The 17,867-nt window shown below is 37.3% G+C and overlaps 1 protein-coding gene across 5 annotated transcripts in view; it reads left to right on the forward strand.

The window, feature by feature from the left end:
* Positions 1-17,867, forward strand: part of LOC106883371 (cilia- and flagella-associated protein 43) — a 99,256-nt gene that overhangs the window by 15,162 nt on the left and 66,227 nt on the right. For all 5 annotated transcript variants that reach the window (XM_014934359.2, XM_052972703.1, XM_052972705.1 and 2 more), the window contains exons 6-11: positions 2,291-2,407; positions 2,524-2,604; positions 4,797-4,945; positions 9,330-9,433; positions 12,279-12,422; positions 16,767-16,948. In XM_014934359.2, the coding sequence (XP_014789845.2) occupies positions 2,291-2,407; positions 2,524-2,604; positions 4,797-4,945; positions 9,330-9,433; positions 12,279-12,422; positions 16,767-16,948 (777 nt within the window). The remainder of the gene's footprint in view (positions 1-2,290; positions 2,408-2,523; positions 2,605-4,796; positions 4,946-9,329; positions 9,434-12,278; positions 12,423-16,766; positions 16,949-17,867) is intronic.

The following is a 17,867-nucleotide window of genomic DNA, read 5'->3' on the forward strand; positions in this document are numbered from 1 at the left end:
GAGAGAGTGAGAGAAGGAGAGAGTGAGAGAAGGAGAGAGTGAGAGAAGGAGAGAGTGAGAGAAGAAGAGAGTGAGAGAAGGAGAGAGTGAGAGAAGGAGAGAGTGAGAGAAGGAGAGAGTGAGAGAAGGAGAGAGAGTGAGAGAAGGAGAGAGTGAGAGAAGGAGAGAGTGAGAGAAGAAGAGAGTGAGAGAAGGAGAGAAGGAGAGAGTGAGAGAAGGAGAGAAGGAGCGAATGAGAGAAGGAGAGAGTGAGAGAAGGTGAGAGTGAGAGAAGGAGAGAAGGAGAGAGTGAGAGAAGGAGAGAATGAGAGAAGGAGAGAATGAGAGAAGGAGAGAGTGAGAGAAGGTGAGAGTGAGAGAAGGAGAGAGTGAGAGAAGAAGAGAGTGAGAGAAGGAGAGAGTGAGAGAAGGAGAGAGAGATAATGATGGAAATAAACAGATAAAAGCACTTGGGCTAGGTACGAAGGGATCCTGAAAATTTCCTGGCTTTTAGGGTATCGCAAAAGGCCTGGTTGGCAGCCCAATCTTCCAAGTTCTTTTACAGGGCTTAGTAAAACTGAAGCACCACTGCTATAAGTGTGTGAATCTGAGAGGGTAATATGTTGAGTGAAATCATAATTAACTGATCCTCCTCTATTTTCTTTTACACAAACCAGGAACTTTTAAACAACCCTTGTATATAAAATATACGTACATATATACATGTAAATAGAAAGAAACCAAGACTGAAAATATTCAGGTGATGAACATTCATGTATTAATATATAGATATTCAAATATTGATATAGCTTGCCCTAATTTTATAGGGAGTTCATGGCTCAAATTAGTATATGTTTTGAATAGTACTTGATTGGTAGAGGATAGTCACATGACTGGTCTTAGAAATTTTTTATAGGTTGCCCATGTCTGTCTGTGTGCTAGTGTTAAGTGACAATGTTTGGCATTGTAAGTTAAGGCTGACATGGTTCATTGAACATGTTTAGTAATGCACGCATATGTGTGTGTGTGTGTGTATGTGCGTGTGTGTGTATGTGCGTGTGTGTGTATGTGTGTGTGTGTGTGTGTATTTGACCCCCTCCCACTATTTGACAACCAGTATTGGTTTGTTTACTTCCCCGTAACTTAATGATTCACCAAAAGCAGCCAATAGAATAAGCATCAGGTTTAACAAAAAATAAGTACTGGGGTCAATTCATTCAACTAAAAAAAATTCTTCAAGGTGGTGCTCCAGCATGGCCACAATGTAATGACTGGAACAAATAAAAGATAAAAGACAAAATGAAGGAAATAGGAAACAAAAAGACACAGTAACAGCCTCAGATTTTGAGAAGGACAAAAAGTATATTGGTTATAAAATAGTTTGTGTATTTCCGTCTTTTCATTGTCTCTGCTTGCTATTCCTGTGAGAGTAGTTGTGGTTACAGAGTCCTCAAGCACAGAGTCCTCAAGCACAGAGTCCTATCAAGAGCAACTGTCAATACACTTTCCATTTATATATTTCACTGCTTTATTAGTTAGGGAGAGGAGGAAGGACAGTGCCCTTAATCTCTGAAGGTTTTCTCAGAGCAAGTAAGAGAGACGTTTGGACATATGTTGTAAGTGAGGGTAACGTACTTTGCGGGTTACCAGAAGGATGCAATTTTAGAATGGAGAGTCATGGGAGGGAAGAAATGACTGGAGTGATGAGAGGCAAAAACAGGAGGGTGTATATACTGTAAAGATAACTACTTCAAAAGGGCAAAGGTAGTTGCAGTAGTTGTAAAAGTGGAAGAGAGAGAGAGAGAAAGAGAGGACACAGCACATGCACCAAGTGTTGTAGTCAGTTGTTGCTCAATTAGTTAAAGGGCTTTGTGAATAGTAACTTAAATTACTATCACAAAGCGGTCATCACTTGCCAAATTGATTTTGATTTTAAAAGCTATTGAGCCTCCCCCACTCTTCCCTCCCTCCTTATTTTGTTGCTGCTGCTGCTGTTATTGGTGCTGTTGCAGTTGTTGTTGCTATTCTTCTTCTTCTTCTTCTTCTTCTTCTTCTTCTTCTTCTTCTTCTTCTTCTTCTTCTTCTTCTTCTTTCCTCCTCCTCCTCTCCCGCTTCCCCTCCCCTCCTCCTCTTCCTTTTCTTTTACCCCATCTTCCTGGCTTTTTCTATTTTCTCTTCTGATTCTTGCCTTCCTCTGCAGTCTCCCTAATCAACCACCACCACCACCACAACAACAACAACAACAACATCGCCCTCCTCTACCCCCACCTCCACCATCAATGTCTGAACATATCTTCTCTGTGTTTGACAGGGTAAAATTCAGACACATGATATTGACAAAATAGACAATGTTGAAAAATTGGAGGATGAATCAAGTTCAGAATTTGTGGATATGAGACCTGTCTATCCAGGAACAACAGTTGCAGTTGTAAGTAAAACTCACAAAAAAAAAAAAAACAAATGGTGTATTTTTTAAAATTAAAATTACTTTAAAATTAAATTGTCAATTGATTAAATATCAATTTTGTTTCCTTATATTTTCAGTCTGCTCGACAAAATGGTTTAATTGAATTTTGGGACATGAAAACTGAGAAAAAACATTCTTTTTTTGATTTAGAAAATGAGGTAATCACAAAGAAATTTTACATATTTTTTTTGTGTTGCTGTGAGTCTCTTTTAAATTCTGTTTTATGATATGAGGTATAGGCAAGAACCATACTCCCCAATCACTTGATTCCTGCTCAGTTTCAATGCACAGCACCTTGTGCAAATGTCTTCTGCTATACCCCTGAGCTGAGCAAAAACTTCCAAGTGGATTTGGTAGATGTCAACTGAAAGAAGCTCATTGTTTATGTATATCATCATCATTGTTGTTTAATGTCTGTTTTCCATATTGGCATGGGTTGGATGGTTTGACTAGAGCTGGGATACCAGAAAGCTGATTTGACTTTGTTTCTATGACTGGATGCCCTTCCTAATGCCAACCACTTTACAAAGTGTGCTGGGTGCTTTTTACGTGGCATGTGTGTGTGTGTGTGTGTGTGTAATGCATGTGCCTGTATCTGTATGTGTGTTAGTGTTTCCTTGTTTTGACATCACATGAAAATTGTAAATGAATGTCACCGTTGCACAAAGTTGTCCTTTGTTTCCAATCTTCTGTAAAACATTCTTTGGTCATAGGAAACAGGTGAGGGTTGGCAACAGAAAGGGCATCTGGTTGTAAAAAGAATCCACCTCAACAAATTTCGTCTGATCCATGCAAGGGGTAACATGAAATAAAGTGCCTTGGTAAAACCTTTTTACATTTAAACTGGTCATATCTGGTTTCAAATATTCTACCTATTTTATATCCAAACTGGTGAGATCTGGTCTCTTATAACTATGCTACAATGTCATTCAAAAAAGAAAACCTAAACAATCAAATTATTGAAATCTCAAGGCTACAAGATAATGCATAATAATATTCATAACAATATGAATAAATAAACATTACATTTGGTAGAGGAATCTGATTGCTAAAGAGTTGAAGGGAAAATGTATTGCCCAGCCCAGGAATTAAACCCACAAATCTATAACCATTACTCAAGCTCTCTAACCATTAGCCCCCATATTTGCATATTTTGAAAGCATGCATGCAGGCACATACACACAAGCATGCATACATATGTGCAAACAACACACATGCATGTGTGCAAACAAACACACATGTATACACATACACATTCAGATGTGTGTTTGGCCATTGTTTTGTTCACTTGTCATCAATAAAGGCCTTCCATTACTTACTACATGCATACATATATACACACAATATATTCCTTATGTTTAAGTCATTAGACTGCGGCCATGCTGGGGCACCACCTTGAAGAATTTTTAGTTGAGGGAATCAGCCCCAGTACATTTTTTTAAAACCTGGTACTTATTTGATTGATCTCATTTACTGAACTGCTAAGTTACAGGGATGCAAACACACTGACACCAGTTGTCAGCTGGTAGAGTGGAGTCAAATACAGACACAAAAACGCACACAGTTTTATATATATAAATATATATATATATATATATATATATATATATATATATAATTGGCTTCTTTCAGTTTCTGTCTACCGAATCCACTCACAAAGCTTTGGTCGACCCAAGGCTGTAGTAGAAGATACTTGGCCAAGGTGCCACACAGTAGGACTAAGCTCAGAACCATGTGGTTGGGAAGCAAGCTTCTTACCACACAGCCATGCCTGTGCCTAATTTGATTGTGTATTTTTAAAAGCACATTGTAGGGTAGGTGTGAGTGGCCAGATATAACTAGTTTAAACATAAAACAGATAGAATATTTCAGATTAAAGTAAAAAAAGTGGTGACTCAAAATAATATAAGTTGAGCTATTTAGTTTTACCACTCTAGGTTCTGAGTTCATATCCTGCCAAGACTGAATTTGTATTTCATCCATATGAGGGTAAAGAAAGTAAATTAAATGCCAAAAAATATATTATGGGTTGTAATGTAGTTGACTTTTGTTTAAGAATTGACTTAGCAAGGAAGCCTCAGTATAGAACAGTTTAGGAACATGTTTAACACTTTAGTATTTAAACTGGCCATCTCCAGCCCAAATATTCTACCTGTTTCATGTTCAAACTGGCCAGATCTGGCCTCTCACAGCTACCCTACAATATCATTCTAGAAATAAGCAATTCATCATTTAAATCTCAAAGGTATGAGTTAATGCATAATTAATTCAAAACGATGTGAATAAATAAGCATTATATTTGACAAAGTAATCTGAATGCTAAAGGGTTTATTTGTATTTCTTTTTCTAGGTGTCCTCCTTGAACTGTAACCCTTGCTGTCATGTTGTCGTTGTAGGACTCAGTACTGGTAGACTTTGTGTGCTAGATATCACTGAAACAACAGCACCCCGTCTAATTTATAGTAAAGCAATTTGTTCATATTCACTTACTTGTTTACAGTAAGTATCAACTGAAGTACAATCTGTGCTTAGAATTTGAATATTCTGGTTACTACTTTAAAGTTTATTGAGAGGAAATTCAGTTGCTTTTCTGAAATTAACAACTAATATTTTAACATGTCATTTACATAAAACTCTTAGTCATTGAATTATATGAATTATATATAGTACATATTTTTTCTATGCCTGTCATCTCTGAAGAGCTCGTGGTGTTAGTTAACCACACTTTTACCTAACAGCCTGTTATCTAATATCCAGTGTGAAACCAATTGGTAAGATTGAATGAAATGGATCTATATTACTGTATGCTTTGATTGATATATATATAAATATATATGAAACAACATTCACACCTGGCTCCAATTCCCTTGCTTGTGTTTTTCTCTCATCCACCTGTGCTTTTCTTTTTCTTCTGATGAAGGACTAATGTCTGAAATGTTGAGACTCTTTTCCTTCAAGCTAATACAGTATTTGTCAAACATTGATTCTGCTGTATTGTCTTTTTCTTTTCTTTTATTGCTCATTGCATTTACAATATATATGTATATATACGAATGCATATATGTGTATGTATATATGAATATATATATCTATATATATGTACGTATATATATTTATATGTATGTATGTATGTACATATATAGGCTAGTCTTGCAGAATAGTATAGCAACAATTATCTCTGCCTATGCCACAAGTGGGCCCACCAAATGAACAGAAGGACCACTTTTATGATATTCTTCTGCAGATTACCTCAAACACGAATGATAATGACCTCATCTTTGTGGCTGGGGATTTCAATGGGCATGTCAGACGGCAGCCCTGTATCTTCCATGGTATACATGGGGGCCATGAAATTGGTTCCTAAAATGAAGAGGGAACAAAGCTACTGGAGTTCTGTGATGCATCACCAACTTCAGGAAGCCAGCCAGCCACCTGATAACCTATTAATCAGGTGACTGTGATAATCAGATTGATTACATTCTCACCAGACAGCAGGATGCATGGTTGCTCTTAAGTACAAAGATCTTCCCTGATGAAGAATGTACCCCCCAGCACAGGCTAGTCATTAGTGACATTAGACTCCAGGTCAGAAGGATACCAAGAAGCAGACCTAACTGGAAAAGAAGGATTTGGAAGCTTAAGGACCCTTCATATGGTCAGAGATTTAGGGACATCCTAATTGAGAAATTTGATGAGAGAGAGAGAGGAGGAACTACAGACTTGTGACATAGAAGGCAACTGGGAATTCCTGCAGGACAGCTTACTGAGTGCCACAGACCATCCAGACCTAGGGTGATGTGGTGGTGGAACAATGCTGTAGACAGGGCCATTAGTGCAAAAAAACAGGCCTGGAAGGCCTGGAAGAGTGGGTATAGTAGGGAATTGTATCAGATAGTCAGAAGAGAATCTAGGAGACAGGTATATCTAGCCAAGGGAGAAGCAGAAAAGAAGAATTTTGCCTATGTTCAGTGATGTAAGGACCAAAAAATTAAAATGTTTTGGATTGCAAGACAATGTGTGAGAGAAAACTGTGATGTCATAGGAGAGACATGTGTCTGCATGGATGATGGTGCTCTTGCTTTTAATGATTCTGCAAAGAAAGGGGTTTGGAAATGCCATTTTGAAAAACTGTTGAACATGAAGAATGAATGGGAGGAGGAGAGTCTTCCAAATGTTGATCCAAATTGACAATACTTTGGTAGATAAAGCAATTAAGGATATGAAGACAGGGGAAGCCCCCGGCCCATCAGGAATCACCACTGAGATGCTTAAAATATCTGGCGGTGTGGTTTATGGTCTATTCACCCGTATTGTAAATCAGGTGGTTCATGAAAGAGTCATACTCAATGACTGGTGTAGCAGTACTATAGTCAGCTGCTACAAAGGTAAAAGTAATGCCTTAGATAGAAATAATTACAGAGGTATCAAATTGTTGGATCAGGTGATGAAAGTTATGGAGAGAGTCATAGTCCAACTAATTAGGGAGAGAGTTAGTCTAGATGAGATGCAGTTTGGTTTTGTGCCAGGGAAAAGCACCGCCGATGCTATATTTCTGGTAAGGCAGCTGCAGGAGAAATACATAGCTAAAGATAAACCTCTGTACTTGACTTTTGATGAATTGGAGAAAGTCTTTGACAGGGTCCCCTGATCCCTTATCTGGTGGTCAATGCAGAAACTAGGTATAGACAAGTGGTTAGTGTGAGCTGTACAAGCTCCTCACCCAGCTCTTGTTCATCATTGTCCTCCAGGTAATAACAGAGGAATTCTAGACAGCCTGCTCCTGGGAGCTCCTCTATGCTGATGACTTTGTTCTTATAGCTGAATCACTACCAGAACTACAGAAGAAGTTCCAGGCATGGAAGCAAGATCTAGAATTAAAGGGCCTCAGAGTTAACCTAGCAAAAACTAAAATCTTAGTAAGTAGAAAGGCAGACAAATCACAAATCCCTTCAGGTAGATGGCCCTGATTGATCTGTAGAAAAAGCATAGGTAGAAATTCCATAAGATGCACCCAGTGTAAGCTTTGGACATATAAGAGGTGCAGCAATATCAGAGGTAGGTTAACAGGGAAAATACCTTTGGTGTGTGGAAGATGCACAGGTACAATAAACACCAAGAATGTACAGAAAATAGACTCCATCAACTGCCAGTGGGGTAAGCTAGAGGTAGTTGATAGTTTCCATTATCTAGGTAACCAAGTTAGAAGTAGAGGTGGATGCTCTGAGAGCATAGCTGTGAGAATAAGATTACGCTGGGCAAGATTCAGAGAGCTCCCACCCCTGCTGGAAACAAATGGCCTCCCTCTCAGAGTGAAAGGCAGATTGTATAATGCCTGTGTGTGAACAGCTATGTTACATGGCAGTAAAACATGGGCTGTGACAGCTGAGGACACACACACACACACACACACACACACACACTTACCTCTAATCATTCACGCTTACCTCTAATCATACATATTCACATGTACATATTTAATTTCAAGTGTTAACATGTAGCATAATTAGTTCTAATTGTAAGCACAGGCATGGCTGTATGGTAAGAAGACTGCTTCTTAATCATGTGGTTCTGGGTTAAGTCCCTCTTTGTGGCATCTTGGGCAAGTGTCTTCCATTATAGCCCTGGGTTGACCAAAGCCTTGAGAGTGGATTTGGTTGATGGAAATTGAAAGAAGCCTATTTTGAATACACACACACACGCGCGCACACACACACACACACACATACACACACACACACACACAAACACACACACAGAGGATGGTGCAATGTGTGAGTGTGTCTATGTGCTTGTGTTTGCTACCCACAACTACTTCACAACCAGTGTTGCTTTTAGAAAATTTACTATTTTTAAATCTCACAGCATGAGATATTCAGCAACAGTACTTTGTAGTAAAGATTGTTTGCCAACATAACATGGCAGTCCTGGTTTAGGACTAATGCTGCTGTAATTGTTTTGAGCTGAGTGGGGGTGCTAGATTCCCTTGTTCGAAAATATAAGGACACAGATCATGTCGTATAGCCAGCTGGAGACGATGTCTCCTGGGGCTAAATTACAGCAACATTACAGTCCTAAACCAGGACTGCCATGTTATGTTGGCAAGCAATCTTTACTACGGTGTTGCTTTGTTTACATCTGTCTAATTTAGCAATTCAGCAAAAGAGACCAATGTGATAAGTGTCAGGCTTAAAAATAAGTAGTAAGTTTGATTTGTTGGATTAAACCCTTCAAGGTGGTGCCGCAGCATGACCGCAGTCCAATGGCTAGGACAAGTAAGAAATAAAAGATAGAGATTTCGTATTTGATAATCACCATTGTTGTTGATATGTATCTTTTATCTTCTATCTTACACTCATTTCAGTCATTAGTTTGTCACCATGGTGGGGCATGATCTTGAAATTTTAGTCAAATGGATCGGCCCTAATACTTATTTAAGCCTGGTACTTATTTTATTCGTCTCTTTTGCCGAATCACTAAGTTATGAGGATGTAAACACATCAAGTGGTGGTGGTGGTGGGGAAACACAGACACACACACACACACATGACAGGCTTCTTTCAGTTTCCGTCTACTAAATCCACTCACAAGGCTTTGGTCGACCTGAGACTATAGTAGAAGTCACTTGCTCAAGGTACCATGCTATGGAACTGAACCTGAAATCATGTGGTTGGGAAGCGAGCTTCTTACCACACAGCCATGCCTTTATTTAATATTCAACACTCCCATTCACCTCTTGCTGTTGATATTAGTTGATTCTCATCACTATTCAATGCTCATTCCAGTTGTTGATGCCTGGTCTGTATTTAACATATACTCTACTGTTATTTCATCATCTTCACAATATTAGCTTAATTTCATTTCGTCACATTTTTTCTTCCTCCAGCTATGACCGGCAGGCTTGTTACCTGTTTGTTCTCACCAACAATAAGATTCTCTTCATCCTTGATGCTGGTATTAAGACTCGTTATAAAATATACGGCTTTCTCGGTGAGCTTTTTCTGGTTTTCTTTCCTTGTATTATTTCCTTGTTCATATAATAGCCCCAGGTTAGGACTGATCAAAAAGGCATATGATCAAATGTGCATCTAATATGTTTTGTATGTTGGTGGCAGTGGCGCCATCATCAGCAGTGGCGTCATCATCAACAGTGGCGTCATCATCAGCAGTGGCGTCATCATCAACAGTGGCGTCATCATCAGCGGTGACGTCATCATCTGTGATGACGTCATTGTCAGCGGTGGCGTCATTGTTATCAATGGTGTCGACAGCAGCATTTCAATGTCTCCATGCTTGCATGGGACAAACAGAATTTAGAAAAGCAGATTTTCTCTAATTGGATGCCCTTCGCATCACCAGCCCTCACCTGTTTCCAAGTAAGACAATACTTCTCCATGACTAGACATGTTTTCATGGAAGATTGGAAATGAAGGACACTGCTTATATGACAGTGATGCTTGTTTACAACTATCAAGGCAAGAAGACAATAACACACGCACACACACACACACAAACACACACACACAAACACACATACACTCACACACACACAAACACACACACACAAACACACATACACTCACACATACACACACACACACACACACACACACACACACACAGATACATATACATTCATACATACACACACATACAGGGTGTGAGGGCTGAATTTGACTGTATGCAATAAAGGAAAAGAAAACACAATATCTCATCCAAAAACAAAAGTATTTTCAGAAATATAAAACAAGAATCAAGTAGATTACAGCTGGGAGTTAACAATTTATTCAAAGTATTCATTCCTCACTGTGTCCAAGGGAAGATCTTCAAAGATCTCCTTAATCTTAGCCACCAGCTTGGCCTTGGTGTTGCAGGTAGAGAGATTAGTGTGTTTCTCAACCACATCCCACACAAAGTAATCCATGGGATTACAATCAGAGGAATTAAGAGGCCAGAAATTGGTTGGTGGTGAAGTTGTAGTAGAAATTCTCCAGTGACTATTTTTGACTTTTTTCAGAGGTATAGCAAGGAGCTGAATCCTGCTGCCACACATATGACCTTCTAGCAGCAGCCCTCTTCAGCTAGGGTTTGACCACCATTTTCAGCAGCTTTACATAACCATCCAAATTGGGCTCAAGACCTTGTTGAAGGATATGGAAAATGAATTTTATTATGAGGATGCAGTCAGAATGCCTGCTGGCCACAGCTTCATAGTCTTTGTTGCAGCTGTCGCAGAAAATGATATGCAATATGCAAAACAAATGCCTATAGAACAACTTAGACCAACCCAAGGAAGAGGCACATAATCCATGTTGTCAAAATATTTTTAATGTCATCAGGTCAATATACCTATCATCAGACAAAATACCGAACTAAAATATTTAATTGCTAATTTGTATATTTGTTGAAAGTAAAAGGCAACCAAAAAGCTTAGAGCCATTGTTATCAAAGGTAAAGTTTGACTAAACAACAGTAACAACTCCGTTAAATACTTGCATTATGAAGAAATATATATTGGCCAGACAGGAAACTCATTATAGGAATGAACTCAGGTATAGCAGCAACAAATCAGAGACCTTAAGGTCTTTCAGATTGTATTAGGTGATCATTTAGAAACATGCAACAAGGAGAGTTTTTTGATATCCTTCTTTTACAAACTTTAAGTGAAGTTAGAAGATGAGTAAGGGAAAAGAATTTTATTGAGAATCTTAAACCCATTCTGAATGGACAATAATATGAAGAAGAATAGTATCAATATTGATGTTACTTAAAAACTGTAGTAATTACTGACAGCATTATAAATCCAAATTTGCACTAAATTTCATTTAAAGATATTTAAGATGAGGACAATGACTTATAGTATCAGATATTTCTCAAAATCTGGTTGTAGCCAAATCCTCTCTCAGTCTTTCTGATTGGTTAAAATGTTTCTAGAAATAAGAGCTGTCAATGTCTACTGTTTTACCATGCTCATCAAACCATGACACCTAAGCTGCGTGCTGATTGGTTAAGATTGTGTTCATAAGCTTCAGCTTGCTTGAGCTTATCTTCTGTAAACTTTGTACTCATGTGACTCTGCTAAAAAACAGTGTTAACCCACATCCACAGGCCCATTATTTTTTAAGAGTTATGTTGACAGCTCCCCAGCTAAAACAACTTTCATAAACCATCTGGGGCTCAGATGCATGTATGTCATTTATCAGATGATGATCCCTGATTTTCTGTCCATGAAGATATTGTATTTTAAGCTAGTGTTTACATCTATGTTACATTCAGTAAGTCTAATGAAGGTCAGTTTAATGATGGTGATAATAATGAGGATGATGCTTGTGACAGCTCCCCAGCTAAAACAACTTTCATAAACCATCTGGGGCTCAGATGCATGTATGTCATTTATCAGATATCATCACAAATCATCAAAGACACATGCATTTTTAATACAAAACCACATTAAAATAAAAATCACAAACCAAAGAAAACACAAACATGAGCAAAGAAAGAAAAAAAGAGGAAAAAGGAGAAGAAAGAAAGAAAAAGAAAGAGAAAAACGTCTATTCAACACTCAGTACTTTAACTGGTCACACACCACAAGGTTCAATGGAATCTATTGTAGCAACACAACATGCTTGTGGCATTACCACAGGTAGTCACAAAAGATTCTCACTGCTATTGTACTGAGAAAATGCAAACATAACAAAATGATTTTGCCAATATGAGTTCACATCAGTAATCGCCTAAATAAACTGCAACTTTTCATTTAGTTAATTAGTCTATTATACATTCTGAACTCTGGTTTCATTGATAACTTTTTTTGTTTTTGTTTTTGGCTTTATAGAAATGCCCAACTTGTTATTGTCTGTTGCCACAGAGAGTACTGCTGGTGTCAAGGTTTATGTCTCAGCTGCATCTGACCACATGGAACAAGAAACAGAATTCAATAAACTTATATTTTTCTATTTGGAACCAAACTTCAAAAGTAGTAAGTTTAAACGTGTCATTACTGAGCATCAGCAATTTTTTTTCCTTTTTACGAAGAGTGTTAAAGCTTGTTTGAAACATTGTGACAAAGATGTAAAGAAACAATATGGTGAGAACAGAGAGCTTCTTACAATGCAGAAATGAAAAAGTTTAGCCCTTTAACATTCAAACCAGTCATATCTGGCCCAAATACTCTGTGCTTTGTGCAAACTGGCCAGGTCCAGCCTCTTGCACGTACCCTACATTGTCATTCTAAAAATAAACAATCATATTGAAATCTTGGAGTTAGAAAATAAGCCACGATTTATTCAAAACTGTGAATAAATAAGCATTACATTTGACAGAGTAATCTGAATGCTAAAAAGTTAATGAACTTCATATATTTCAGGTACAACACACCATCATCAGGAGTAAACAGTCAAAAAATGTTAGTCTTTATCTGATACTGACCGTGTTGATCATTGTTCAACATTTCTTGTCTGTTTACTTCTAATGATGGACTTTTGTGTCAGAAATATCTAAAGTTTATTAAACTTTTTCCTCTTTGCATTGCCAGAAGCTCTCAATCTTCACTATTTTTATTTTTTAAAATTCTTTTAAAATTTGTTTTGATGATTTTTATTTGTTTTCCTTCTTCTGTTATCAAGCAATCACATAGCAGTTCTCTCATTGGCTTATTTTCATTTCTAAGTCATTGGTTGATCCCTCACAGAATAGGTAACACAGTTTTTTTCAGTTGTTATTTTTATTGACCAGTATCTCCTTGAGAATGAAGCTAATAGTGTTTTTTTTTTAATCTCTTTGGAACTTGATTTTATGTTTAAAAAATTCTAACTCTAAATAATTTTAGATTGGTGCAAGCTATTTCTGATTTTGAACATGTTCCTGTCAAGCTAGAAGTTTGTAATAACCCCTATCTCCTCTTCCACCTTTCTGCATATTAGTGTGGTCACATAAAAAGGGAAGATATTAAACAGTACAGAATCTATGTAATTTTCACATTGAACAGCTTAGATTTCTGCCTTCCAACAATAATTAAAGCCATAATCACTGTGTTAAAGTAGTTTAGGGATTTTCAAATTTGGGTGAGAAACCAAACTATCTGCGAATTTCTTGTAGGAGTTCTCTATTTATGGTGTGAAAAGACTTTGACAAACACAACAAGCAGGTTACTTCCTGCATTTATCTTAAGCTACTTTGTAACAAAGATTATGTTGAGTGTACCTTGTTCTTTGTGGAATCTACACTGCAACTCTGGTCTGATGTTTTCTAATATTGATTGAATTAGTCTTTGAGCAAGGTCTTGGCTATGACCTTCTCAACAATGGACACATTTGCTATATCCTTACCGACTGAAGAAACAGATTTCTCTTCTTAGTTTTAACAGGTAGTAATGATATTAGCACCCTTCCAATATCGAAGTAAATACTCCTGGTTCCACACCTCTGTGATGTAGTGATCAAGAGATCTTGTGCTGAGATAAACATCCTCCTTCAAGGAGGTGATTTTCTATTTTTTAATGTTTTGATGGTAGCACTAACTGCATGGTGTAACAAGAGGCTGGACGATGAACATTTCACAGATTTCCTTCAGGACTGCTGGATTCACTGATTTAGGATCTAGTGGAAGTGTTTTCCTAGGGTTCCTCTATTATTGACTCATATATTTCAGTAATATCTGATGGTTGATATCCTTGAACAATTTCCTAGTGCATTATAAGTGCCTTCATCACTTCATAGAAAACATGCATAACATGCTTATCTAGGTGCATCTAAATTTCTTGAGTGTTAGCCATCTATCATTGATTTTTCAGAACAGAAAGAGTGAATAAGTCTCACTCCAAAATGCTTGCTTTTGTTTTGCTTGAGTGTGTTATGAGTAATTGTCCCAGGTGACTTTATGGGCCTTGTGCATGTAATTCAGGGGCCTGCTGATTATTCTGGTGTTCTCCTTGAGCCAGTCTTATTTCTGATGGTTTTAGCAGCTGCATTATAGAATTTGAACTTTATGAGAACCATTTGTCATCCATGCCAGCTTTCAGAGTGATGAGTGCCCAAAGTGATGAGTACCTTTGAAGCTGTAAGTTTGACATCGAGAGTGAGTGATGGAAGTCCTTACAAATATTAGGACTGTCAAGTTTACAACATTCGAGCATCTTGATGTTTGATGCTCTTGCACATTGTTAGGGATATCCTTCGTTAGTATCACTTGATGGTCTGACCTACACTCAAGTGTTTGCATAGCTTCAATGAGCAGAACATCCTTGAAGTCCAATTACCTGACCATAATGTGGTCATAAGATGCTAGTATTTAGATATGGAATGCACCTGTGAGGTTTTCATGTTTGTTCTTTTACTGGAAGATGGTGTGGATAATGTTGATGTCATATTCTGCCCACAGAGGAATAAACCTGACATTGTTGCTGTTTTCCAAATACTGGTTCTGATCACTTAATCCTAGGAATTTTTAAATTCCTCCTTAGTAGGGCCATATTTATGTATGGGCTAATATGAGATATGGCCAAGGGGCACCTATTTAAAGCAACCAAGTAAATAATTTATAAGTTTTTTTACTTGTTTAATTTTTTAAATCCAATAGTGTTCTTTTAAAATTATTGAATTCTGTTTTGATTTAGTGGGCCCATTTAGATTTAAAAAGCCATTAAATCTGAGTCCCTCTGAATCTACCAAGTCTCTTTTAATTTTGGGGGTCTCTTCTAACTGTTTAGGGCCTGTAAATTTAATGAGGTCTTCTTTATTATGCTTTGAATTAGCAAAATCATAAGGGGTTCCCAAAAACGTAACCGTCCATGGACCCTTCTTGGTCTAAATCCAGCACTGTTCCCTAGTCTTGCTTTAAAACCCCTCATTAGAATGTCTTTGTCTTGTTTAAGTAATTTAGTCAATGTTATAAGAGGACTTTGCCCCAATAATCCCAGAATATTGATGTTGTATAGGCACTTGGTTTCATAACAAAGTGGCTCTCTCCAAGGGGACATTAGCTATTCACTAACATCAGAGAGTATCTGAGTTACTTTAAGCAACAGAATATTCCTCACAGAAAAGCTTGGTGATGTCCATCCACAAGGTACTCATCTAGAAGAATGAATAACCCTCATTAATCTCATTTTTGTTTTTTGTATGGCTGAATCCCAACCTAGGTTGCAGCAACAAAGTCTACCCACCACACTTCTTGGTCCAACACCATTGCCTTGATATCCTGGATATACTCCAAGCCAGTGGTCACGATCACATTGATGTGTGACAACATTTTCCTCTTCTTACATCATCATGAAGTAGGTTCCACAAGACTAATTTGGATGTTTCCAGTTCAGGGTGGTACACACACTGACCAGATAGTTGCAGCCATCTTTGCCTGATCTTGCTAGCTTTCAGCAGGTCTCCATAAAGGCATTCATTTGTCATAGGTTGCTACCATTTCACATTTAGGGCCATTCATAGCACTCTTGTGTAGCAGCCATCTAACCCATTTGAGAACTCTCTCAAAGAAGCCTGTTCTGATTGAATGCAGAAATATTTATATTACAGCATGTCAGTTTACTGGCTATGGAAGTTGCTCAATACTGCGGTTTCCTTATCAATGTACTAGCATCGAGCAGTATTCACATAATCTATGTGTTTAAGATGCATATATATATAGAGCTTTCTAAGTTTATCTATAGATTTTCTATAGGATTTAGTGCCAGTACTGAAAATTACATTTATGTTGTAACTTTCAGCATTTGCTTTAAATTCTATAGAAAATCTATAGAGATAAACTTAGAAATAAGAACATCACAAAAGTAAAGCCCAATAATGACTTGTAAACCTTTAATATACTTAGTAGTATATTATAGTTGGAAAAAGAAATACTGTGTCCTTGGTTCTGGGTTCAGTCCCTTGTGTGACACCTTGGGCAAGTGTCTTCTACTACAGCCTCAAGCCAACCAAAGCCTTGTGAGTGAATATGGCAGATGAAAACTGAAAGAAGCCCATTGTATATATATATATATATATATACATATATATATACATATATATATACATACATACACACATACATACATACATACATACATATATATATATGTGTGTGTGTGTGTCTTTGTGTATGTGTTTGTTCCCCACCACTGGTTGATAAACAATGTTGGTGTGTTTACATCCTTGTTAACTTAGCCATTTGGCAAAAGAGCCCGATAAAATAAGTATCAAGCTTTACAAAAAAATTAATAGGTATTGGGGGTCGATAAAATTCTTCGAGGCAGTGCCCCAGTATGCCCACAGTCTAATGACTGACACAAGTAAAAGATAAAAAAATAATAACTACTGTTTCATCAACATTTCAGCATTTCATGATAAGTTCCAAAGTTCAATGAGTATATTTGACAACGATAAGCTTTGTATGAATGTACTTCTACTCACGTCTCCCGGTAGAGGGCTGGAAGCTATGAATGAACATGTCTATACTACATTCAAGAAATCTCAAGAACTTGCACAGATAAATTACAAATTTGATGCTGATTCAGAGGTATATTTTAAAGAATTTTATTTATTGATTTTCCTTGACTATCCTAACCACAATCTTAATTAAGATTTTTTTCCTTTTACATGAGGACATGAGACTTTTTTGTCTTTCTTGGATTTTTTCCATAAAAATATAAGCCATCCCCCGAAAATAAGCCGTAGTGCATTTTTTGGATGCAAAATTAATATAAGGCCGGGTCTTATTTTCAGGGAACGCAGTAGTAACACAGATAGTGATAGCTCATCACGATAATGACAGTATTTTAAGGAAAGTATTTAGCTTTTAGTTTATATTCACATTTTGATTATGGCAGTATTTATATATTGTTCCTAGTAGTTATTTATTTATTCAATGTTTGTATTAAATAATTGAAGTAGTAGCATTTCCAGTATGAAGGTATTACATTTCATCTTTCCATACTGAAGGTTGATGGTAGTAATTACACAGAACAACCTGCCAGTTGTATTGAATATTTAATATATTGTCACTGTCATAGGAAAATACCACATTTTTATAACGATTTCAACTCTTTGTTATTTATCTCTTAGCTTGGACAGTTAGCTTACTTCCAGCCATGCTTTCTGTATATGGTGATGTAACAGATTAGGAAAACATGGGCAGACACTGAGTTCTTATGAATAATGCATGCACTTAGTATTTAGGCTTAAAAAATCTGGAAAACTTATTGCAGGCATCACTGTGTGGTAAAAAGCTTGCTTCTTAACTGCATGGTTTTAGGTTCAGTCTCACCTATGGCAAGTGTCTTCTACTATAGTCTTGGGCCAACCAAAGCCTTACAAGTGGCTTTGGTAGACAGAAACTGGAAGAAACCTGTCGGGTATATACATATATACATACACACACACACACACACACACACACACACACACACACACACACGCGCGCGCGCACACATGCATAC

The sequence above is a fragment of the Octopus bimaculoides genome, chromosome 14, assembly GCF_001194135.2.
Source record: "Octopus bimaculoides isolate UCB-OBI-ISO-001 chromosome 14, ASM119413v2, whole genome shotgun sequence".
Classification (NCBI taxonomy): domain Eukaryota; kingdom Metazoa; phylum Mollusca; class Cephalopoda; order Octopoda; family Octopodidae; genus Octopus; species Octopus bimaculoides.